The sequence below is a fragment of the Primulina huaijiensis genome, chromosome 14 (genome assembly GCF_012295235.1).
Source record: "Primulina huaijiensis isolate GDHJ02 chromosome 14, ASM1229523v2, whole genome shotgun sequence".
Taxonomy (NCBI): domain Eukaryota; kingdom Viridiplantae; phylum Streptophyta; class Magnoliopsida; order Lamiales; family Gesneriaceae; genus Primulina; species Primulina huaijiensis.
In genome coordinates this window covers 20,277,499-20,303,685 of record NC_133319.1, presented here as the reverse complement: position 1 = coordinate 20,303,685, position 26,187 = coordinate 20,277,499, and the positions used below count along the sequence as shown (strand labels likewise).

The following is a 26,187-nucleotide window of genomic DNA, read 5'->3' as shown; positions in this document are numbered from 1 at the left end:
ATCTTGTGTGTCTGGTCAGGAAAATACCGTGTCGTTTTGTCTTCCCGAGGTGATAAGGATGATGTCACATTATTAGTGCTGATATGAGCTCTACGATTTATATCTTGTCAGAAAAACTCTTCGATTTCCGAAGGAAATAATTGCGACGCCTCGAATGCCGCGCATGTCTTTTCAAATATCCCGCACAATTTCCCATGCCAATCTTATCCGTCGGATTCATTCTAGATCAACGGCGCATATTAAATACATTCCCTATATATAGTAGATCACTGGTTTTCTGAAAATTACTTGCAAATTCAAACTGTCGGAGAAGCCTTGCCAAATTTTTTTCTCAAGCTTTCTGACGTGCAAATCCCAATTCCGACGATCTCTGTTAGCAGCCCTCCGCCACCGTCTCTACTTCATAAGTGTTTCTTCACTCTTTTTTATCCCTCTCATCATGTCTGACTCTACATCTTCCACTTCTGGTAAAAACGTTAGGGGTCAGTCGGAAAATAATTTCCCGACCCCTTCTGAAACCTCCGTTCACATCCCCATAGCTATCCCTATCCCTTCTTCCCGACTTGCTTTCCAACAACCACCCAAAATCTCTTCCTCCCGACCTACTACTACCCAGGGCAAAGGGAAAGAAAAGGTTACAGGGCCTTTATGGTTTTCCACTGTGACTTCCAACCTTCGCCCTGGGGCTTCTGATGAAATTAGGTCCCTGGGAGCAATCCCTTCCACTTACAAAATATTGATTCCCAAGCCAAACGACCACCCAGACACACCTCCTCCGAGCTTCCAAACTTTCTTCATAAAACAGCTCAAGAGTGGGCTTCGTTTCCCAATTCATCACTTTTTCGAAGGAATTGCCCGGTTCTTTGGGCTCCCGATCAATCACCTTCATCCTAATGCCTTCCGAATTATGGCAGCCACCTTCATTCTATTCCGTATGAAAAACTTATTAATTAATTCTCCAATCTTCCATTTTTTCTACTCTTGCCGTTTTAACGACGGGGTTTTTTCTTTTATGGCTAGCATGAAATACCGATTCTTAACAGACATCCCTTCGTCTTTGAAGGGATGGAAAAACAAATTTTTCTTCCTGCAATTCCCGACCCCTCCAGCCTACGATCTGGGTTTTTTATCTTCCCTTCCCGAGCAACCTGAGCTCTCCCGAGACTACAAATTCTTTCCCCCTTTCACCCAAGCTTGGGAAGCTATAGAGGGCCAATCCTTCATGTCTACAGTGTTGATTGGGAGGGATAATTTGGTATATTATGGGGTCGGAACCCGGCCTGAATACCCCATGGATCAGCTGATAGATGAATTTAGCCAAGCTGGGTCACATGCCGGTAAATTATTCCCCATCTAGCTTTAGAATTTTTTCCCCTTTTGTTTTATTTATAACTTTTATTTTTTTTACGTAGCTGAGGAAGAAATGATCAAGGCAAGCCTACTCGAAGCAGCTGCTAAGAAGAAGGCCGAGCAAAAGCAGGCTCGGGCGGAGAAAAGAGCTCGGGAAGCCCAAGAACAGGAAGAACGCCGGGCTCGGGCAGAAGCTGAGGCGAAATCCCGGGAAGAGACGGTCCTCACCTGGGAGGAGGCTACTTCTCTGCATACTGAGGAGGACCTGGCGTCTCTTAACCATCGTAAGAGGAAGGCTGTGACTGAGCCTGTCTTTGAGGTAGTGACAGTGGAAGAGGAAGAAATTGGAGCCACCACTCAACAGCACCCTCTTCCCGGCTCATCCACTGGTCCTACCTCCCAAGGCGGGGTGACCTTGGACTTGCCAAATATCTTTGGTGAGGATGTGAGCTCGAACCTGACCAAGATGGTGCGAGGCCTTCTTCGTCCCGAGGAGATAGATCACCTCAAGGGACTTCACCCCAATCAGAAGTTGTACGAGGGGGTTGCTCGGTCTTTTTCTGTAAGTTTCCTCAACATGTATTATTTATGTTATCACGCAACAAGGTTTAATCCTTCTTTTGATTGCTGGGCTTGCAGATGCTCATATCTGCTTAGGAGCAGGTGGTTGGGGTAGCCAGAAAGGCAAATCAACAAGCTTTCTCAGCCCGAGAAATGCATGAAAAAGTTCTGGAGGAACTGGGCCGAGTAAAGGAACTTCATAAGCATGTTCTGGCCCGAGAGAGGGCCGGATGGAAACAGCAAATGGACCTGGTCCAGGCAGAGCTTGTGGAGGCCTGGGTAGAAGCGAAGACTGCTAGGGCAGAGGCGGAGTCCTCCCGAGTCCGGGCTGAAGATTTCCAGGCTGCTGTAAGCCTGATAAAGACTGCTCAGGAGGAACAAATAGCTCGATTCATGAAGTCTCCGGAGCTCAAGAAGATGGTGGCTGACAAAGCCTTCCCTTACTTCGAGCAGGGCTTCAACAAGTGCCTGGAGCAGTTTCAAGAGGCGGGCCTTGTCCCAGCAGACCGAGAGGATTTCTCGGATTTGGAGAAGGTTGTTGCGGCCGTCCCGGAAGATGAGGATGAAGAAGAGAGAAAAGACCCAGAATAGACTAGGATTCTATATTTTGTTTTCCCTTTTTTTTTACTCCCGGGCTTCCGGGCATTTTGTAAAATTTTTTCCAATGTTAATGAAAATGTTCTGCTCCACCTTCTTTGCATTTAATAATATTTTCCAAGTAATATAAAACTTTGCTTCAAATGCCCTTGTAGATCTCAATCAACCTTAAACATACTTAAGTCGAGGTGTGATCCTTTAGTTTTAGTAACCAACTGATCTTGACAGATAATCAGGGTGCGAGTCCAAAGATCTAGGAGATAACCGGGGTGCGGATCCCTAGGCCAGGGTACGAGTCCCTAGTCTTAGTAGATGACCGAGGTACGGGTCCTCGGGCCAAGGTACGGGTCCTTGGACTTTGTAGATGACCGGGGTACGGGTCCCTGGACTTTGTAGATGACCGTGGTACGGGTCCCCGGGCCAAGGTACGGGTCCTTGGGCTTTGTAGATCAATTGCTGAATTATTTCTTTATTAAGAGAACAAATAATAGATACAATTCTTCATACATAATATTTTTTCAAATGAAAAGCATTCCAGGGTCTTTTAAGGGCATGTCCCTGAGGGTCTTCCAAATAATAAGCTGCACCTGAGCTGACTCTTTGAATTAATTTGAAAGGTCCCTCCCATCGTGCTTCTAAGTTTCCTACATCACCGATTGGTTTTACTTTCTTCATGACTAAATCACCAACCTGGAAGTCCCGGGCTCGAACATTCTTGTTATGTGATTTCATCACTCGGCTTCTGTAGGCTTCCATTCGGATGGCTGCCCGATCTCTTTTTTCTTTAATCAGATCGAGCTCAATAGCTCGGGCTTGATCATTATCACTTGAGTAAGATTCTACCCGAGCAGAAGATTGCCCTATTTCAACAGGCAAAACAGCTTCTGAACCATAAACCAGGCTGTAAGGTGTTTCCCGGGTAGATATGCGTCGAGTAGTCTGGTAGGCCCACAATACACTTGGTAACTCTTCTACCCAATCTTTGACTTTTCCGTGAAGTCGGGCCTTTAATGCTTGTACAATGATCCTATTAGTAACCTCAGTTTGGCCATTGGCTTGTGAGTAGGCTACTGAAGTAATAGATTGAGTTATTTTCATTTCTCGGCACCAAGATGTAATTTTCTTCCCCTGGAATTGCCTCCCGTTATCTGAAATCAATCTTTTTGGGATGCCAAATCTTCAAACAATATTTTTCCAGAGAAATTTCATGACCTCTTCTTCAGAAATTTTGGCTAATGGCTCGGCTTCTACCCATTTAGAGAAATAATCCACAGCCACAAGGAGAAATTTTTTCTGTGCCCGGGCTACGGGGAAATGGCCCACAATATCCATGCCCCACTGATCAAAGGGACATGACGCTGAGATTGGTTGCATGCCAGCAACTGGTTGATGATGGAAATTAGAATGGTACTGACATCCCTGACATTTCTGTGCAAGTTGAGCAGCATCTGAATTCATTTGGGGCCACCAGAATCCGGCCTATATAGCTTTCCGAGTCAGGGCAGTTCCACCGAGATGTTCACCGCAACAGCCTTCATGTATTTCTCGGAGAACATATTCCACTTCATTTTCTGATAAGCATTTGAGAAGTTGGCCCTGGTATGATCGCTGGTACAAAACATCATTTAAAAAGACGAATATGGGTGCTTGCCTTTTGATTTTTGCAGCTCGGGCCCGATCTTCTGGCAGCATGCCATGGAATATATACTCGATAAGAGCGGTCATCCATGAATTTTCTCGAGCAGATGGCACTTCATCAACGGAGAGCATCAGCCAGGTAAAACAGAGGACTTCCCGGGTACTTACATCTAACATAGAAGCGGCTAATTTGGCCAATGTATCAGCCTCCCCATTCTCTTCCCGAGGAATTTGTTCAATGCTCCAGTGGGTTAGAGCTGTTGCCCGGGCTGTGATGAGTTTTAAGTATTTGAGCATTTTTTCGTTTTTGGCTTCATAAGTTCCCTTGACTTGCTGGGCCACTAGTTGAGAGTCAGAATAAATAATGACCCGGGTAGCTCCAACCTCCCGGGCAGCTTGTAATCCTGCAGAACAACCTTATATTCCGCTTCTTTATTGGTGACCCGGGAGTCGATCCTCAGGGCTAATTTAATCTTCTCTCCTGATGGAGCAATTAGAATCACACCGACTCCACATCCCGACAAATTTGATGCACCATCAATAAAAACTCTCCATACTTCCTCTTTCTCTGGTTGAATCATCTCTATTAAGAAATATGTCAATGCCTGGGATTTTATAACAGTTCGAGGTTTGTATTCAATATCATATTCCCCGAGCTCTATAGTCCATTTAACCATTCTTCCCGAAATTTCAGCATGTGTCATGATTCTCCCGAGTGGGGAGTTAGTGAGGACCACGATTGGATGAGAGAGGAAATAAGGTCTCAGCTTCCGGGCAGTTACCATCAGGGCCAGGGCTATCTTCTCTGTTTCACTGTAATTCAACTCGGCTCCTCGAAGGGCATGACTGACATAATATACTGGTTTTTGATCAGCTCCTTCTTCCCGGATGAGCACCGAGCTAACAGCATATTCAGTGGCAGACAAATAAATCCATAATTTTTCCCCGGACTCTGGTTTTACTAAAACAGGCAACTCGGCCAAATGCTTCTTCAAATCTTGGAAAGCTTGCTCACATTTGTCATCCCAAAAAAAATTTTGCGTTTTTCTTAGAACTTGGAAAAATGGATAACTTCGATGAGCAGATCGAGAAATGAAGCGTGACAGGGCTGCAATTCTCCTGGTCAGTTTTTGTACATCCTGGACAGATTGAGGGGAAGGCATGTCAAGGATTGCTTTAATTTTTTTGGGGTTAACTTCTATTCCCCGATCGGTTACCATGAAACCCAGAATTTACCACCTTTTACCCCAAAGACACACTTAGCTGGGTTGAGCTTTATTCCATATTGTTTCAAGGTGGTGAAGGTCTCAGCCAGATCATCAATGAAGCAGGATCAGAATGTCGTCCACGTATACTTCAATGTTCTGACCTATCTGTTTCTGGAAGACATGATTCATCAAGCGTTGATACGTGGCCCCAGCATTCTTCAATCCAAGGGAATAACAACGTAGCAGAAGGTGCCCCCGGAAGTGATAAAACTGGCTTTATCTTGATCTTCAAGAGCGAGGGGATTTGGTGGTACCCCTGATAAGCATCCAGAAAGCTCAATAACTCGCATCTGGAGGTTGAATCCACCAGCTGTTCAATCCGAGGGAGTGGATCAGAGTCTTTGGGGCAGGCTTTATTCAGGTCCCTGAAATCGACGCACATTCTCCACTTTCCCGTGACCTTTGGAACGAGGACCACATTTGATAGCCAAGTAGGAAATTGGACTTCTCTGATGTGGCCGGCCCACAATAGTTCTCCCATCTGCTCCTCAATTACTTTATCTTTCCCAGGGACGAAGTGCCTATTCTTCTGTTTCACAGGCCGGGATCCTGGGAGGATATTTAATTTATGCTCAGCTACTTGGGGTGAGACCGCGGCTAATTCCTGTTGAGACCAAGCGAAAACACTAACATTAGCTTTTAAACAATTTAAGAGATTTAACCGGGTGGACGCGCAGATGTCTCAGGCCACCCGGACGTGCTTTCCCGGCTCAATTTCCACCACTTCTTGCTCTTCTTCCACCACAAAATGTACTTCTCTTTCTCTGGCCACCTCCCCTTGACTCTCCTTTCCCTTCCCCTCCCTTCTCGTCTTCTTCTGATCTACCCGGACAGTCTCCCCATAGCACTTCCGAGAAGAGGGTTGATCTCCCTTGACTTCTCCGACCCGTCCGCGTACAGGAAATTTAATTTTTTGATTATAAGTGGAGGCCACAGCTCTCATCTCATTCATAGCTGGCCTCTCCAAGATGATGTTGTCTGAGGACGGGGCATCCACCACTGTAAAGACTATCATCATAGTTTTCCTCAAGTCCCCGGTCCCCAAGGTCAGTGGCAGGGTGATTTCCCCTTTAGGGTACACGGCATGTCCAGCAAAACCAAACAGGGCAGTCTCAACCGCTTCTAACTGATATTCGTGCAAATCCATTTGGACCAGTGCTTCTTTAAAGATGACATTGACAGAACTGCCATTGTCAACAAATACTCTTGATACATCATAATTAGTCACTCGGGCTTGGATAACAAGAGCATCATTGTGGGGTAGACTAACTCCCCTGAGGTCTTCTGGGCTAAAGCTGATAACTGGCTCGTTTCTCCTACTCCCATCAACCTCCAATCACTCCCTTCTGCTTCTTGCCTTCCGAGCCCGGTTGGAATCACCGTCTGTGGACCCTCTCGAAATCATTTTTATTACTCCTCGGCTCGGGGAAGGGCCCTTCCTCTCTGCTTGTCTACTCCTTTCTTCCCGGGAACTCGCTTCCTCCCTTTTACTTCCGCTCGGGGTGTCTGTTGACTTTTGAGGAATATTAGGTCCGGGGCGTCGAGACAACCAAGGTGGTTGTCTAGACTTATCTCGGGGGGGATGAGATGCTGGCATAGACCGCCTACTGGATTCATTTCTTAAAGTTCGACACTCATTCGTGTTGTGAGAGCACTCTTTGTGAAGGGTGCAAAACCCTATCTTTTCTGGTCTTGGTGCCCTCGCCATTGGATTGGGAAGCGGGGCTATGTCTGAACTGCATTCCTGAATTTCTCGATCCCTGGCAATTCTCAAGGGTACATGAGAGAAATGTCTAGGACCATTTTTCTTGTGGGCTCTCTCCTCGGGTCTGACAACCCGGTCTCCTCTGGTTCTTTTCAAGGCTTCTCTTTTTGATTTTGCGCTTCCTCCATGTTGATGTATTTTTCCGCCCGGGACAAGAGATCTTCAAAGTTCCCGGGCAGTTTCTTGGTCAGGGATCGGAAAAAATCTCCCTCCCATAATCCTTGCATAAAAGCTGTAACTTTCGTATCTGGAGCACACGCGGTAACCTCAAGAGATATTTGATTAAATCGCTTGATGTAAGCTCTCAGAGTTTCGTCTTGGCCCTGCCTTACTTCAAAAAGGCTAAATGAAGTTTTTTTGTATTTCTTGCTGCTGCTGAATTGATGCAAAAATGCCTTTTGAAAATCCTCGAAACAATGTATGCTCTGTGGTGCCAACCCTTCGAACCACCTTTGTGCAGAGTCGACCAGGGTAGATAAAAACACTTTACACTTGATATGGTATCCATAGGAATGCAACATGGTCATATTTTCAAAGCGAGTGAGATGCTCTTCTGGGTCAGAGCTCCCATCATAGTCCTTAATTTTGGCTGATTTGAAATGCCCGAGTAGTGGTTCCCGGACAATGATATCGGAAAATGGACAACCCTTGACAATTTGAGCACTGCTTCTAGAACCAACTTTTCCCTCCAACACTCTTACCTTCTTCCTTAATTCCTCCAACTCCTCTGCCACAGTAGGAGACATAGATCCTGCACTTGACTCTCTCTCCTCCTCTCTTCTTTCTTCCCCCTACTCCTCTCGCGTGTGCTCTTGCTCTTGCTCTTGCTCTGGCCGAGTAGAATGATTAGCGAGGGGCTTTCTTGCCAAAGATGCCTCCACAACATCATATACAATTTTAGCCAAGTCTTCGGGTGTCAAGTTAATAGTAGGCCGGGGACCAGTGGGTGGCGGGCCACCTGCACCAGAAAGATGTGCGTTATTTTCTTCCTGAATTCGAGAAGTGTCTTGATTCGTTCTTCTGGTAGGAGCCATATCAACGTCTTAGTACTCTAGTTCACACAGACGGTGCCAATGATGTAACCCGGGTGAAAAGGGTGAGTTGGGTCGGGTACTCTATCGGGTTTGCTATCAATATATCGAGGGAAATATGAGTTGGACGTCTGGACTAAAAACCTCTCTTCTCCCTTGATCGGCTTGAGAGATCTGCGAACAAGAAAGTAACCACGTGAATGGGCGCCGGAGGGGTGTCCGGCGTGACCACTCCGATGCTTAAGTCAGTAGGGAACTCAAACAAGAAAACCAATGTAACCAAGTGATGGCTGTGTAATTGGTGTAGAGAGTGGAGAGTAAATGAAAAATAAATGAGAGTATTTAATGTGTCAATAGATAATAATGTAAAGATAGAACGTGGTATTTATAGTAGAGGATGCAATGATGACCTCGTTCCTTGTGCTGATTATTAATCATAGTGGGGCGACTGATTATACCCTATTATTCTGACATGTCAAATCTCATACTAGTCACATCCAGCCCACCTGATTTTATCAACTACTTATGTAACTTGTCAGAGATAGGTCGGCTGCGCACACCCTACGTTGTCGGCGCCATTAAATGCAGCATTTATATCGAAGTGGTCCGAGTAGAAAGTCTCCCGGAAGCTACATGAGAGCCCGAACATATAATGTCCTGGGGAGGTTATGTCACGGTTGCTCTAATGGCCCGGCACCTTTCTGAATTCGTTGGAGTGTCCCTGCATCATCCCAGGCCCTCCAGGGACCGGGCTTCCTTGCCGACCTATTCCAATATACCAGCTTTACTATCTCATGAATAATCACCCTCCCTGATCTGGGCACTATCCATGACCCGGCTACATGTCCCGGCTCCATGGCCCGAGACATTCCAGGGTATCACATGGATGTAACTTTCTTTGAGAATCAGCCCTTTATTCCAAAGCTGATATTCATGGGAAAAATCTCTCTCTCAAGAAGAATATCAATTTTGGCTCTCTCCTCATGGTAAAACACTGAGTGATACAACATCTACTTTGTTATTTCGAGATTTCAAAACTAATTCTTATACATTACCAAATGCTTAATTCTACTTTACCATCATCACGAGATCTCAAGTCTCCCACCGAAACACTGTTCCAAGTTTATTCAAGAAGGCCAAAGCCCAACCAAGAGATAGAGCAGCCAATTCCTCCAAACCAAAATCAAGAATCTGACCATATGGTACAAATGACACTCTCTCAAACCTACCAGAAGGAAAACACCAAGTGGGGTGTAAATGGATCTTCACAATTAAAAACAAGGCAGGTGCAAGTATATATCGATACAAAACAAGACATGTAGCCAAGGGTTTTACGCAGACATATTGTGTAGATTATCAAGAAACCTTCGCTCCGGTGGCAAAACTGAATGCCATCAGAGTCCTTCTATCATTAGCTCCAAACTTTGAATGGCCACTTCTTCAACTTGATGTCAAAATTGCGTTTCTAAATGGACATCTTGAAGAGGAAGTGTGTATGGAGATTCCACCAGGATTTGAAAACAAGAATAATGCCAGCAAAGTTTGTAAACTGAGGAAAACATTATATGGTCTCAAACAATCCCCGAGAGCTTGGTTTGATTGATTCACCAAAGTTATTGAGAAAAATAGTTTACTCAAAGCCATTTTGATCGTACTCTTTTCTTCAAACATTATGCTGATGGGTTAATTATTATCCTCACAGTATGTTGACATTGTGCTTACAGGTGATAATGTCAAAGAAATGAAGCAAGTCAAGTCTCTTCCTTCAAGGGAATTCGAAATCAAAGACCTTGGAGCACTGAAGTACTTCATTGGCATGGAAATTGCTCGAACAAGTAAAGGCATGCCAGTTTCTCAGAAAAAGAATTTTAGATCTTCTCAAAGAAATGGGTATGCTTGACTGTAAACCCACAAACACACCAATGGATCCAACTTGCAAAATTGGGATGAAAATGGATTGTGCTCCTGTTGACGAAAAGAGATACCAACGCCTCGTGGGCAAACTCATTTATCTATCCCACACCAGACCTGACATTGGATTTTCAGTAAGTGTAGCAAGTCAGTTTATGAATGATCCTACAGAAGAACATCTTGTTGCAACTTATTGTATCCTTAGATACCTAAAGATAACTCCAGGAAAAGGATTGTACTTCAAGAAGGGAAACAACAAAACTCTGGAGATATTTTCAGATGCTTATTGGGCAGGTTCTCTAAACAATCGAAGATTGACATCTGGGTATTGTACCTATGTGTGGGGTAATATAGTTACTTGGAGGAGTACAAAACAACCAGTTGTGGCAAGAAGTAGTGCCAAAGCCAAGTTTAGAGCTTTGGCTAATGAAATTTGTGAAGGGATGTGGTTGAAAAGACTTCTAAATGAGTTGAAGATTCTTTATGAAGGCTTCATAAGATTGTTATGTGATAATCAATCTGCTATCAATATTGCAAAAATCTCGTTCAACGTGATAGAATAAAACACACGGAGATTGATCGACATTTTATCAAAGAGAAAATCGAGGAAGGAATCATTAAGTTGGTTTATACACCAATTGGATAGCAAACAACAAACATTCTCACGAAGGCTCTTCCAAGAGAACCTTGCTTCCAAGCTAGGAATGATCAACATATATCTTACAGCTTGAGGGGGAGTGTGAAATTATGTGGCTGCCCTTATGGGCAGATCCTATAAGGATCTTTTTTCCTTTTAGTAAAGATTGTTATTTATGATTTACTTAAGTTTAGCTTATATTTTTTTGACAGAAATAAGATGAATTTTATATCTCATTCTATACATAATCAACAAGATTTATGTTTCCACAATACAAAATTAAATCAAATTAGATGATATCTACACAATCTGACAGAATATATTTCTATGTTTTTTGGATGATTGGTTTCGGTTATATAGGGTGCCTACACTTAATCAACCTGTATCTTTTGAAAAGCTACGATTTGTTCTCAGGTGTAGCAGTATTAGATACTTTCATGACTGTCATAAGTCTCATAGCTAGTTTGAAATTGACTTGAAATAACATTATTGTATCTGATGATTACCCAACATTAGCACAAGGTTGCGGAAAAAAATTGGGTAGATTAATTTACAGAAAGACTTTCTAGGTACAAGTAGCTAAGTTTGTCTCATTAAAAAATACAGATAATTGTTTTGAGGGTTGTCTAATTACATTAACGACAGTTTTTTTCGTCGCTAAGACCAATTTTTTTTGTAGTGGAGAGTCGACTTATAGTTTATTGGGAATGATGCTTAATTCACACGTTGCCATTTGAGGCTATCGTTTGTTTCTTGTATTCCAAAAAGTGCTGTTGTATTTTTAAAATTTTGAGCCAACTCAATTCTTTTGCAGCTTAAAATGAACAGAATGGTCTCTCAGATTATCCTTGGTCGGTAATGCTGTTTTGAGTCAGTACTCCATAAGAGAGTTACTCGCTTAAGCTTCTTATCTTTTCTCTTTGGAATTTCAGTGAAGGACAAGAATTGGATTTTTTAATATTCAGCAATCTATTTTACCATGTTAAAGGAGAGATTGAAGGGCGCGCGCCACAGTTTTTGCTGAAAATTCTTTAATACCTATAGATGTAGGAAAGAAAATGATATTTTTGCAGACAGTAATGGTGTCTACCTTTATGATTTTGTCCGCCTCAGATCAGATTTGGGATTAGAAATGTGGGATCTGTTAGCATGGCTAGAAACTAAAGAAGTTGCAGAAACTGCGATCCTTTGCTGGCAACGTGTGAATTTAATGATACTGCGTTCACATTTCTAAGCTTTTAGCTTTGATAGGGATAATTTCCCTGTTCTATATCCATGGAGACAATGTGAGTTCTTGATTTCTTGTTATTTCTTTTAATGATTTTGTAAAACATATTTGCTTTTGGTTTTCTGAACGTTTGACTTGGAAAATTTCCCTATGTCGCAGTTCACCAAGGTTGAAAATTTTACCCAGCTAGCAATGTCTGAGCAACTAGTTTTGTCATGTATCGATCATATATGCAAATGTCTTCATACCATGCTGGAATCTTTGACTGATGTTCCTGACATTAATGAAGACGCTCTTAATATCCTTACTGCTCAAGCAGAACCACTTCTACTCCTCACAAAATCCACAAGTAATGATTTTTCTCGATCTGCTTTTGTTGTCATTGTAAAAACCTCAGGTTATGGTCTCAAAGAGTTGTGCAGCTATAGGAAGTCAGTTGGTGTCATGACAGCTAAGAAATTTTTTCTTATGTTGATCCTTAGTTCTGTTGAGTTGAGTTTCAAGGATTTGCATTCGGAACCTGTGGAAGTCTCTCCTGAGGCATCTAATGCAAGTTTGGGATTATTGCCTGTTGTTTGCGACTGCATTGAACACACGGATCATTGTACCTTTTCCTTGACTGCTATTGATTTTATGTTGAGAAGTTTCTTGATTCCTGCTACTTGGTTTCCCATCATGCAGAAACATTTTCCTCTGCAACATATTGTTCGGAAGCTTCGAGATATAACCTCTTCCAAAACAGTTTCCGTAATACTGAAATTTCTTTTGAACTTTGCACGTGTGAGAGAGGGTGCTGAGATGCTTGTAAATGCTGGTGTTCTTGCATCTTTAAGAATGCTATTGTTCGACTGTTATGGAGGTGCGCCTTTCCCCGTGGTTCAATGTGATACAAGCTTCTCCAACATCTCCGAGAGAACTGAAAAGCCTCAGCCGGCTTGGGGACTCAGCCTGGCTGTGCTTGCATCAATAATTGAGTCTTTAGAAAGTATTTCTGCTAGTATTGTGGATTATGTGTCATCTTCCATATTGGTAGAGAAAGCTCCTCTACTTTTGTGTTACCTAAGTGCACCGGATTTTCCATTTGAAGGTCATGAAAAGAAAAGGGCTCGTGCTTTGAAATCTAATATTTCTTTACATGAGCTTGAGGAAACCCAAAATACCACAACTCTTGTCTGCGTCTTAGCAAGACAATGGAATTCTTGGAACAAAGCCTTGAAAGACATTGAGTCCCGATTAATAGCCGGGCAACTCAGCGACCTAGAGAATCAGCAAGGAGAATTCCCCTTTATTGTGCTACCCTGTGCTCAAAGAAGAGTTCGAGTGGTACAATGAGCCAACATCTATTAACAGCAGAAATGGCTGGTTTGCTCGGTCTGCTCTAGGTTGCGAGTTAAATTATAAATTTTCTTCGTTGTCTTCCAGCACTACTTCAGTGGTTAGAGATCAGTCTAATGACAACGCTAGCTAACATAGCTCCCCAGACTCACTTCTCCGACTTGATTGCAATTGAAATATATAAGATTGCATTTCTTCTTTTGAAGTTTCAATGCATACAAGCTGAAAGTGCTTCAAGAATGGCGCATGTGGTCGGTTTTGTCGACCTAGCTTGCACATTTTCCAGAGCTATCAATGCCCGATATCTTGCACGTACGGCCTGCAGGTAAATATGGCTCTCTTTTGCCTTTTCAGTCGTTCCTTGGATAAAGAAATTGCATTAATATTTGTCAAGATGTGCGTGGACATATATTGTTTAAAAAAAATATATATTAATCTTACTTTTTGCTTTCTGTGAATTTTTTTTATCCCAATTGATATTTTCCGACAGGATCAAGGGATTTCAACCGTAACTGAACTAAGCGCAGCCAGCACAATGAAGCCACTCTCACACGAGAAATACAGAATACATGTAGCTGAATGTTGGAAATAACCGTCATGGCAATTGCACTTAGAATATATTGTGCCATACAAATATATATGGGGTATTAGGGCATGTTGAGACCTTCTCAAGGAACTTCAGTTAATGCTGATTAACTCCTTTCCATGCATTTCTTTTTAGGTCTAATTAATCCTTCACCTGCTCGATCGAATTTGCAGTTCCTTAAAGAGTCGTTACAAGATTTGAAGCAAATAGTATCATTTGTCTATCCAGAGCTAGAATTATTTAATCATGTCTTGTTGTAAAATTCATGAACCTTAATTGGGAGAATATATAACTTATCATGGTTGGGATTCTGTGTTTCTTTTTTGCCTTTGGATGGAGCCATGGAGGAAAACATACAAAGGCGCGAGGTACTATTACTTGATTCGATGTAAATCACTCATTATGCATGCATTTTAAAAGCTCAAAACTAACAAATTGCTTCTCTCTCTTGCACTACATCAGCATCAATCAAATGATGAAATGAGTCGTGAATTGAAAAACATGAAAATCTAAATAAAATGTTGTTATATTATTTTATATGTATAATTATAAACATTACTTTTCTGAATTAGAATATAGTAATTGTTAAATAATTCTGAATTAGAATATAGTAATTGTTAAATAATATTTAAACGGTTGATTTAATAAGTTGTTAAATAATAATTGGAAAAATGTGTGGGGTTCTGATTCTCCACCGCGGGCGAATATTATACGCATATGCTCAATTGCATGACTTAACTACAGTGCAGCTTAAATCCAACCCCAGTTACTTTTCACTGCCATTACCAAACATACCCCTCTTGGGATGTATGGCACGCGTCCGCTTTCAACGGCCAAGATCATCCCTCCAGAGAATAACCCTCCTATTTAAACTCCGTCCCCCTCTGCCGCCGGACTTGACTATCAGAAGGATATTTGCAATAAATCGTAATCCGTACAAATGGTAAACCCTAGAGTTTTCTTCGATATGACCGTAGGCGGCCAACCTGCCGGCCGGATCGTGATGGAGCTCTACGCTGACGTCGTCCCTAAGACGGCCGAGAACTTCCGTGCGCTCTGCACCGGTGAGAAAGGCGTTGGGAAATCCGGAAAGCCACTCCACTACAAAGGTTCGTGTTTCCACCGCGTGATCCCTAGCTTCATGTGTCAGGGAGGCGATTTCACCGCCGGAAACGGCACGGGAGGTGAGTCGATCTACGGATCGAAGTTCGCCGATGAGAACTTCGTGAAGAAGCACACTGGACCAGGTATTCTGTCAATGGCGAATGCTGGACCTGGGACCAACGGTTCGCAGTTCTTCATCTGCACTGAGAAGACCTCGTGGCTCGATGGGAAGCACGTGGTGTTCGGGCAGGTCGTCGAAGGATACGACGTCGTGAAGGCGATCGAGAAGGTCGGATCCGGTGGGGGCAGGACTTCGAAGCCTGTGGTGATCGCTGACTGCGGTCAACTTTAGTAGATTGTACCTCTGGGTGTTGTGTTATGTTGAGATCTGATATCGATCTTAACTTAATTTTCTGATGTTTTTCTTTTCCTGATCGAGTTTTAGTTTCTGTCCCCGATGCTTTCAAATAAACATTAGTTTTCACCTCTACATTTACATTTTCGGATTTTGATTTCTGAATTTGGCCAAAAAGTATTATGTCCGATGAACGCGCCGTCGTTGGGGTGTAAACTGGTGTTTTCGTTATGTACATCAATTTTTATTATCTCTGAACCATCGGTGTTCAAATCTCACTTACAGCAGATTTTCTTGCTAATGAGTGAGTATCCAAGGAATTGTTTACAAATATCAGGTAAGTTTTATAATAAAGAAATGTGTTTACATCAATGTCTGTTATAATATTTTGATTTATTTTCTCGACTATTTTGAATGAGGCCAAACAGTGTCGGCCCCTCGACCGGATGCTCGGACGCATGATAAATATATTAATAATTAGGAATTGGGTCCCAATTTCTTAATTTTTTATTTGACAAGAAGCAATCTTGTCGAGGGAAAACATATACTTTTTTTATACTCCCTAATTGACAAATAATTTATATTAGTGCCTGTTGTCACATGTACATAAATATATAATAATTTTTGGCAAAATATTTAAAAATTATATTGAAATTCGTAAAACTATCTCACGTTTACTTTTTTATGTTATAATTAATATGATAATTAAGTATAGTCAAAGGGAAAAAATATTTATTATCATATGATAGTTATAGATGGGATATAATTTCTCAATGTTTTATGATATTTTTATAAAATTAAAAGTAGTTATTTAATAATCAAACTAAAGTGGAACATTCTGTGGAGTGGTTGATTTGATTCACAAACGGTCTCGCACCATTTTTTGTAATATATATTCTTTTTCTTTTTGGAATTTACGTAATCAATTATTTATTATTATTTTCATTATTATCCGTTTCACACCAACCAAATACGGGGTTTTTAAAATTTTAATTTTTTTTAAAAAAAATTAATTTCAAAAATTAGTTAGATGGTGAAATTTTGCAAAATTAAAACAAAACACCACAATAATGACGGATGCTGCATTATATTTTGTAGTGTCCGTCACTAATAGCAGCATCCAAGCTGCCATACAAGGAGCATACACTGTGTTTTTATTTATTTATTTATATTTTTTTATTATTNGAAAAAAAAAAAAAAAGAAGTTGAAACTCAGGTCCGTTCCATGCAACCTCCGTTAGAGTTTGAAGGGGCCCGTAGCGGACTTGATTTTACCAAAAATGATGATATTCTGGTTATCTTGCGATGAGAAAGTAGAGAGGAATGACAGCTCTTTTGGTTTTTCAGTTCAATAATTCGAAAAATATATCACTTTAAATAAAAAGTAAGTCAACCAATTTATTTTTCAAATATTCTCTATTCGTAAAATATTAATTAATTTATCTTTAAAAAAATTAACTTTTTTTTAAAAAAATTAACTTTTTTTTTTAAATATGTGTTGGTTTAATTTTCGAAAAAAATGTATATGTGTATTCATTCACTTATTTTTTTATTTTATTATTAATAGTAATATGAATAATAAAAAATAATAATAATATTTGAAATATGAAAATTCGTGAACTTTCATAAGAAAATTTTTTGAATTTTTATTCTTCCTATTTTTTAAAACAAAATATTTTATTTATTTAAATATATGTTGACTTAGTTTTTTAAAAAAATAAAAGAAGTTGTGTATATATGTTATTGGAACATTTCACGTTCGTAATATTTACTTGATTTTGATGTTAACAAAACTTGTTAATTTGTTACTAATAAATATACCTAAGTGCGCAGAAAGCTGAAACTGAAATAATCAGTTATGAGCCAAAACTGAAGCTGTCAATGATGCTAACTGAAAGAACCAACTGATCACATGAACTGAACCAGTTCAACTGATGCATCTTAAAACAGTTCAACTGAATGTCCAGCTGATAGGCAGTTCAGCAGAAGAACTTCAGAAGTCCGGCCAGCTGATAAAGAGTTCAACTGATGAAGATCTCAGCTGACCAGTTAGACTGAACCAATTAAATCAGTTCAGCTGACGAGCCAACTGATTTCATCTCATCAGAACAAGACCAGTACAACTGACCAGTTCAGAACATCGGTTAGGAGCAATCAGTTGCAGATCACGACAAGCTTACTTAATAGAATTCAGCTGTGCACAAATGTACAAAAGCTTTTGTACAGTCAAAGGACAATAATGAACGTTGTTTCAAACGCTCAAAGCCAAATGTTCCAGAAGGGTTGTCGGGCAGTACAACGTAGATCTCAAGGAACAAACTCAAATGCAACAGATACAATAATTAAGTCTCACTGTACGTTCAAAACTTCTCACCTATAAATAGAAGATCAGTGAAGACTCGATACAATAGAGAGTAAAAAGAACAGAAGTGTGAAAGAAAAAGAGAGTGGGCACTCATATTGCTTATCAACTTTCAAGAAGCATTTTGCCCAGTCGAGGGAATACTCCTTAGATATATCATCTTAGATTAGAAGCTTCATTTCTCTCAGTATGTGAGAACACCTTCTGGTTGTTATCATTGTTCAGTTCTCACACACACACACACCACCACCCAGATTACAGTCTTGCACAAAGACATTAAACTTGTGTATGTAGTCTTTGACACATAGACGTTAAAGAAGTGTTGGCTGGAAGGTGCTGCCTTCAGTCTAGACTAGGAGTTCAGTTAGGAAGTAGGTAAGTCCTAAGCTGGATGGGTTTGTACAAATAATTGTATAAATCAAAGTCTTCTAGTGGATCCTACCCGAGGAGGTAGAAGGGGTGACGTAGGAGCAGTTGAAGTCTCCGAACATCCATAAACATACTTGTGTCATTTATCTGTTTAACTGCTCGTTTTTTTCTTAACTGATTTTATCAGTTCAGCTGATATCAGTTCAGTTCTGTCCATAATTGAACAGATAGACGCCAGAACTGATCCCATGTGATCTTCAATTATTCAGTTGCACATGATATAAAATATATCGGTTTTCTTAACGAAAGATTATTTCGAGTGCCTTTCGCTTGGTTTGAAAACCAAACTCGATCTAATTCATCGATGTACACATTCTTAGAACACGAGCTACTGCAGCTCATGGAGAATATTGTGTTTGAAGCACCCTTGGTGCCCAGCATACGATCCTTCATATGTTAATCTACTTAATTTTTTAATTTTTTAAATTAATGAATTTGAGACGATCAACGATTTAAAAAAAATCTTTATTTTAAAATTATTTAAGAAATTTGTCTTTCGAAAATTTTACACAAATTCAAAATTTTTTCCTATGAAAAAAATAAAAAATGATTTATCTTTCAAATTAGTCAACATACAAAAAATGAAAGTTAGAGCCCAAACTCATTAATTTTAAAAAATAAAAAATAAGTGGATCGACTCACTTACACAATTTTTTTTTGAACGTATATTCAAATGGGGATAGGCTTTTTTTCAATAATATCGTGATATTATCGATATTTATGATAAGATATCTAGATAATATACTATTGTTCGAAAGAGTTTATTTCCTAATGAAATTCTTGTTTTCTCATGTGTATAGGACTCTATACAAGGATAAAGTCTAGGGAAAATGAATTCTATAAATAAGAGATCATTGCTACTGCTCGGGTGTGGTTCTTTTTAGTTGAATGAGAGCAGTGAAATGCCGCAGGAAGAGCAAAGAATTACGTCGGTGAATTAATAAAGAGCTTAAGATAAGACGTATTGAAGTGATGTCGTGAAGTGTTGAGAACATTTAATGACAACATCTAATCACTGTTTTGATTAGTGCGACGTTTATTTAAGAACTTTGACTTCGCGTTTGTTTCATCCGTAGTTTTTGGTTATATGGTTTGATATATGTTTAGACGCACATTATTCTCTCACTAGTCAAGGAAGTTAGTTTTTATTTGTTCATTAGTATTGATTTTTGTAAATTAAAAGGTTTTCTAGTGAAACATTTTGCCATGAGACATTGCATAAGTTTTTATATTTCTGCGTGATTTATTCGGTCTTATTTTATTCATTAAAGTTTATTTGTGTGTTTAATTAATATATATTTTGTTGCATGTTGTGAATAGGTTTTACAACACTTGCACAGAATACCTAAAATCTGATGCACACAATCCTAATATTTTTGTACTTTTATGTTAAACAAATACTTTCATTATATTAATTCAATTTTTTTAATTATCAATAGTCTTTTTCATGGGAATGCTGACGTGACGCCGAAAAATCTTACATGATGTTAAAAATATTCATGTGTCACCAGAAATTTTTTAGGTGACGGATTTCAAGGAGAAAAAATATTGAAACTGAAAAAAATACAAGTTAATGGACTAAAATCGTGAATTGATCGATAATAAAAAAAATAAAAAATGTGAAATAATGTCTAATTTATTATTAAACTAAATAGTTATATGACTTAGTGACGTCATAATAAAAATTATAAATATAACTTCTTATCGTTTGATATATATGTGTGTTTTTTTTGAATGTTTATATATAAATAAATAAGCAACTTCTTATTTAGATTTCATATCAAAATTAAATTATGACGACTCTTTTTTAACTTCTCATCTGAATTCTTCTCTAAACTTTGGATTTATTGCTAATTGTGTATGTCTCAACAAAGGAACAAGTACACTGATTGTCACAGGGGCTAACACACATCAACTTTTTTTTCGAGTTTATCGCCCTTGTGAGGCTTGAATCAATACACTGATTCAATCAGCCAATTCTCGTTCACTTGTGTTTAAGTATTTAGTGGATTATCAATCTCAAAGAGCCAAACAAACCCCCAAGCACTTGCAGAAAGTAAGCAAAATTTATGGATAATGCCCAATCTTAGCATTCATCCGAATCATAATACAATAGGAAGCCAAGGTTTTCACGCAACAAAGGCTCACACTAGTGAATCATGCCCTTGTGCAACTCATGGAAATGACTATAAACTAAATACAATGCAATAATTAAGGTACCAACTGCTTGGGACACTTGTCTTGTCTGAATGGTGATAAGTGTAACTACCATGCTAACTTCATGTTTGACAAGAGTTTCTGCTCCTTGCATGCACACTGTCCATCTATCACATATTTCGGAATTCTACCAAGTGTCAAAACTAGAATTGCAATCATTCTAAACCTTCTGAACAAGATCCCCACGTGTCCAACGATTAGTCAACTCGAATTGGCTTGGCTTGCCTAACCAAGCTCAACATGTCAATATTTTACTTCATCAAACAAATTCACTCAATGTGTTAACTTATTTATACACTTACCCAACTCGAATATGCCTAACTTATGTAGAACATAACTAAGTGTTATGAAAATCTTGAGTGAGTCACGAGTTTCTTGTTATATTTTCTCCATAGTATAAAAATTGTTGTTTTCTTTTCCGTAGACATAGGTAAATTTCCGAATCACGTAAATTTCTTGTATATCATATCTTTCATTATGTGTTTGCATATATAATTTTTTACAAGATGCATCACACCAAGTTCAACAAACTGATATCAGAGCTTTTGGTTGTAATTTTCTCTTGAATTTCAAAATATGCTAAGTGATTGCATATTTGACTGATCTTCCACATCAGAAAATGTATTCTTGAGAATATTGACCAAAGTAGGGTTGATCTTGAACTTGTTTAAGGTATTGTTGGAACTATGACAAGTACAAAGTCCGAAGTGGAAAAATTTAACGGAGCAAATGATTTTACCTTATGGTGAGTAAAAATGAAAGCTTTACAAAAATTTAATAGAGCAAATGATTTTACCTTATGGCGGGTGAAAATGAAAGCTTTACTAGTTCATCAAGGTTTACCGAAAGCCTTGGAAGGTAGAGAAAAGCTGTCGGAATCTATGTCCGCGGTTGAGAAGAATGAGATAATGGATAAAGCACACTATGAAATATTTTTGTGATTAGCTCATGATGTTCTACAAAAAGTAGCCGAATAATATATTACAACAAAATTATGGTCGAAAATAGAAAAATGGTATATGACAAAGTCACTCACCAATCGACTGTATTTGAAGAAAATATTATACATCTTCAAATTCATAAGGAAAGCCCATCAAAGAACATCTCGACGATTTTAACAAAATTACACTTGATCTAAAAAGTATAGATGTTAAAATCGAAGACGAACATCAAACCATTATTCTGCTATGCTCCTTGCCAAACTCCTATGAAAACTTCATTGATACTATGATGTATGAACGTGAAACTCTTACTATGAAAGAGGTTAAATTTGCTTTAAATTCTAATGAGTTGAATAAAAAAGTATAGGAAAATTAAAATAATGGATTAGTAGAAAGTTTTTCTGTAAAAAAGAGAACAGAAACATGAAATTAAGATCGTGGAGGAGCAAGTCTAGGTCTAAATCTAAATTAAGACCTATAACCTTCAAGTGCTACCAATGTAATAAAGAAGGACATCTTAGAAGAGAACACAAAGGAATTGGAAAGGAGAATGACTATGATTCTGGAAATGCAGCAATAAAAAATGACAATGAAGATGTTTTTACAGTTCTAGAACATTACTCAAGAGATGAATTGATACTTGATTCAGGTTTCTCATATCACATATGTCCCCATAAGGACTTGTTTGCAACCTATCAATCATTGGATGAAGGAAAAAGTCCTTTTAGGTGAACAGAAATCTGTAAAGTTGTTGATAAAGGCACAATAAAGATCAAAATGTTCAACATAATTTTGAAGACTGTGACATATGTCAGACATGTTCCAGAGTTGAAGAAAAACCCGATATCCTTGGGTACGCTCGAGCAATTTGGGTATACTTTCAAATGAGATTGTGAGACATAAAGGTTTCAATAGACGCACTAAGTATTATGAAAAGCAAGAAATCCAATGGAATCTATATACCGGAGGGAAGCACAATTACTAGATTTGTTGATGTTTCATCAATGTTTGATTCTAATATTACAAAATTATGGTATATATGTCTTGGGCATATCAATGAAAAAGGTGTGGTAGAACTAAGTAAGCAAAAACTGCTTTGTGGCAAAAATACCGGAAAATTAGACTTTTGTGAAAACTGTATATTCGAAAAATAGTGTCGAGTGAAGTTTAACACAACAGTACATCGGACTAAGGGCACATTAGATTACATCCACTCTTATCTATGGGGTCTTTTTCGAATTCCTTCTCTCGGATGTGGCAGATACATGTTAACCTTCATTGATAACTACTAAAGGAAGTTTTGGATATACATCCTGAAACATAAAAATGAAGTCTTCATGAAATTCAAACAATGGAAAGCACTAGTTGAATAGCAGATTGGAAATGAAATTAAACGTCTGAAAACTGACAATAGTTTGGAATTATGTGAGAAGAATTTGATAATTTCTACAAGGATCATGAGATCGTGAGACACCATACTTTGAGACACACTCCACAACAAAATGGTCTTGCAGAACGGGTGAACAAAATTATGATAGAAAGAACATGATGCATGCTCTCGAATGTTGGTATAACAAAATGGTTTTGGGCTGGAGCTGTAAATACAGCTTGCTACTTGGTGAACAAATGTACATATTTAACAATGAAGACATGGTTCAAGTTGTGGAACATTGATGCAAGAAAATACATAATAAAAGAAGACAAGCTTGAAGATATTTGGCTGTCCAACTTAATTATGCTCACGTAAATGAAGACAAGCTTGAACCAAGAACAAAAGATATATTTTTCTTGGATATCCTGAAGATGTGAAATGGTACAAGTTGTGGAACATTGATGCAAGAAAATACATAATTAGTAGAGACATAATTTTCGATGAACCTGGAATGCTTAAAGTACAAAATGAATTGACATCTGAAAAAGAAAATATTGATATCTTGAAGAAGGTGGAGCTTGAGGTGGAATCTACAACAGAACCCTCAAAAGATCAAGATTAAAACGTGCAAGAACTTCCGGAATATAATAATCTGCTGGATTTTCAGCTGGCTAGAGACATATGGAAAATCTCCTCAAAGATATAGTTATTATACTGATTTAGTCTCTTATGCACTAAGTGTTATTGAAAGCATTACTCTTGATGAACCACAAACATATCAAGAGGTAATTGCTGGCAAGGAATCTGCTGAATGGATCAAAGCAATGATTGATGAGAATGAATTACTTGACAAGAATCATATTTGGGATAGTAATGAAAGATAGAAGAATCAAAAGGTTGTTAGAAGTAAATGGATCTTCAAAATAAAAGAAAGATTTCCTGTTGTAGAAGATGCAAGATTCAAAGCAAGACTTGTGGAAAAATGTTTTACACCGAGAGAAGGGATTGACTACAACGAAGTATTCTCTCCGGTGGTAAAACACAGTTCAATCTGTAAACTTCTTGTGATCATTGCTCATTTTCACTTGGAACTTGAGAAACTAGATGTCAAAACAGCTTTTCTACATGGTGAACTGGAAGAATAAATCTACATGAAACAACACGAAGGATTGAGGTTCCAGGCAAAGAAAACCATGTGTGTCAATTGAAGAAATCTTTATATGGCTTGAAACAATCCCAAGACAATGGTACAAATGGTTTGATGTTTTTATGCATGCAAATCATTACATAAGGAGCGAGTATGATAGCTACGTATACATTAAGAAACTTGATTATGGCCTATTCATCTATCTATTCTTATATGTTGATTGCTTGCCAAAATATGTCAGAAATTGAAAGACTAAAGGCACACTTAATACAGAGTTTGAGATGAAGGAGTTGGGAGCTGCTAAGAAAATTTTGGGAACGAAGATCTACCGAGAGAGAAAAGAAGTCATAAAATTTCTTTCACAAAAGTACATTGAAAAGGTACTTGAACGTTTTGACATGCAAAATGCGAAGCCTGTGACAATTCCATTACAGAAGAGGTGGAGCAAATATCTCGTGTCACTTATGCAAATGCAGTTGGGAGCCTCTGTATGCCATGATATGTACTATATTATATATTTCTCAAGATTTCAGTGTTGTAAGCAAGTACATGAAGAATTTGGAAAAGCACATTGGCAACCAATCAAATGGATTCTTCGATATTTGAGAGGAACTGTTGATGTTAAATTGACTTATAAAAATTCTAACAATGATGGAAGTATTATTGAATTTGTCGTCTCAGATTTTTATGGAGATCTTGATAGAAGAAAATTGTTAACTGGGTATGTGTGCGGATTTATAATCAATTGGAAAGAAACTTGCAGACTATTGTTTCTTTGTCAACCACCGAGGCATAGTACATCGCAGCAGCAGGAGCTGTGAAAGAGGCTATTTGGCTTCAAGGAGTGCAATTCATTTGACGAAAAATCATGTGTATCATGAAAGGGCGAAACATATCAATACCATAATGCATTTCATAAAAGATATGGTTTCTCAAAGAACAATTAGAATGGAGAAAATACCCACAGTAAATAATCTAACATACATGATTACTAATTAGTTACTTCCAGCCACCAAGTTCAAGCACAAGTTGGACTTAATTGAAGTATGCATGAGTTGAGAAACATGAATGAACACAATAAATCAAAAACTATGTATATTATTAATTTATGCAAAGCTGGAGATTTGTTGACTAATTGACATATATTAATATGTTGGTTGATGGTTGAGAAAATTAATAAATATGATGGTTGATGGTCGACAAAATAAATGTGGTTGTTAGTTGAAAGACGTGAAGAATTTTGAACCACGTGTTTCATCTCAAAATTTCTTATAAATAAGCTTCATCCATTATCTTGAAGGGCATCTTAAAGTGAGAAACATAATAAGCAATTTGTAGGGATTCTTGAGAGAAACTGAGAGCTTCTTTTTGTAGAGTTGGGATCTGAAAATCTTGAGTGAGTGAAGAATTTCTTATATATTTTCTCCATAGTGTAAATATTGTTGTTCTGTTTCTCGTGGACGTAGGAAAATTGTCGAACCACGTAAATTTCTTATGTTTCATTTCTTTTATTATTTGCTCGTATATTTAATTTCTACAAGATGCATCATACCAAGTTCAACAAATATTATTTTGTTCCATTTATTTAGTGACATAATAGATGAGATCGTCACAGAAGAAGGAATGGTTTATCTTTTGTATGTGAAAATGCTTTGTAAATTTAATCTGTGAGCCATCTCCCCCTTTTTCCCCCTACTCATTGGTGTAAATAATTTTGAATATTTAAGAATGATTTTAGGAAGAACAAGAAAGAAATTGAGGATGAGAGTGAGGTGATGAAACAATAATTTTAGGAAGAAAAGAAAGAAATAGAGAAAGAAGGTGAGGCGAGGAAAAGAAGAGACAATGTGCTTACTCCCATACAAAAGGTAAATTGAACAAATTGGCAAATAGTATTTTGGTCAAAACAAAAAATATAAATTAATCACACATTAAAAATTTATACCAAAAAAAAGGGTTTAGTAAATGCTACCCATATGTGTAATATCATCATCCACTCAGCAATCATGTGTTGAGTGATGAATCATTATCACTGATTCATACATCACGGTTGAATGAATTATCCACTCAGTACATGTTAATATCATCATCCACTCAGCAAACATGTGTTGAGTGATGAATCATTATCACTGATCCATACATCACGGTTGAATGAATTATCATGATTTATTCACTCAGCACACGTGTCATGTATTGACTGGACAAGGACATCATGCACTACCCATATTAATAACATGAACAAAACTTCAAAAAAATATATACTTGATCACACAATAATAATTGTCCATATCTCCTTTTAATTATCACTACAATTATTTTTCATTCAATTATCATATCTAACAAATCAAGTGTA

The 26,187-nt window shown here is 38.4% G+C and overlaps 3 protein-coding genes across 3 annotated transcripts; 1 reads left to right on the top strand and 2 right to left on the bottom strand.

Moving 5' to 3' along the window:
• Positions 1-5,502: 5,502 nt before the first annotated feature.
• LOC140958079 (uncharacterized) lies at positions 5,503-6,561 on the bottom strand. Its single transcript, XM_073415471.1, has 2 exons — positions 6,106-6,561; positions 5,503-6,018 (listed from the first exon to the last, which is right to left on the bottom strand). The coding sequence occupies exons 1-2, from the start codon at positions 6,559-6,561 to the stop codon at positions 5,503-5,505; spliced, it is 972 nt and encodes a 323-aa protein (XP_073271572.1).
• A 710-nt stretch (positions 6,562-7,271) lies between these two features.
• Positions 7,272-7,925, bottom strand: LOC140958078 (uncharacterized). Its single transcript, XM_073415470.1, has one exon. The coding sequence runs from the start codon at positions 7,923-7,925 to the stop codon at positions 7,272-7,274; it is 654 nt and encodes a 217-aa protein (XP_073271571.1).
• A 6,869-nt stretch (positions 7,926-14,794) lies between these two features.
• LOC140957820 (peptidyl-prolyl cis-trans isomerase 1-like) lies at positions 14,795-15,501 on the top strand. The gene has a single exon (XM_073415208.1). It carries the CDS (start codon positions 14,848-14,850, stop codon positions 15,361-15,363), a length of 516 nt encoding a protein of 171 aa, XP_073271309.1. The 5' UTR covers positions 14,795-14,847; the 3' UTR covers positions 15,364-15,501.
• Positions 15,502-26,187: the final 10,686 nt, after the last annotated feature.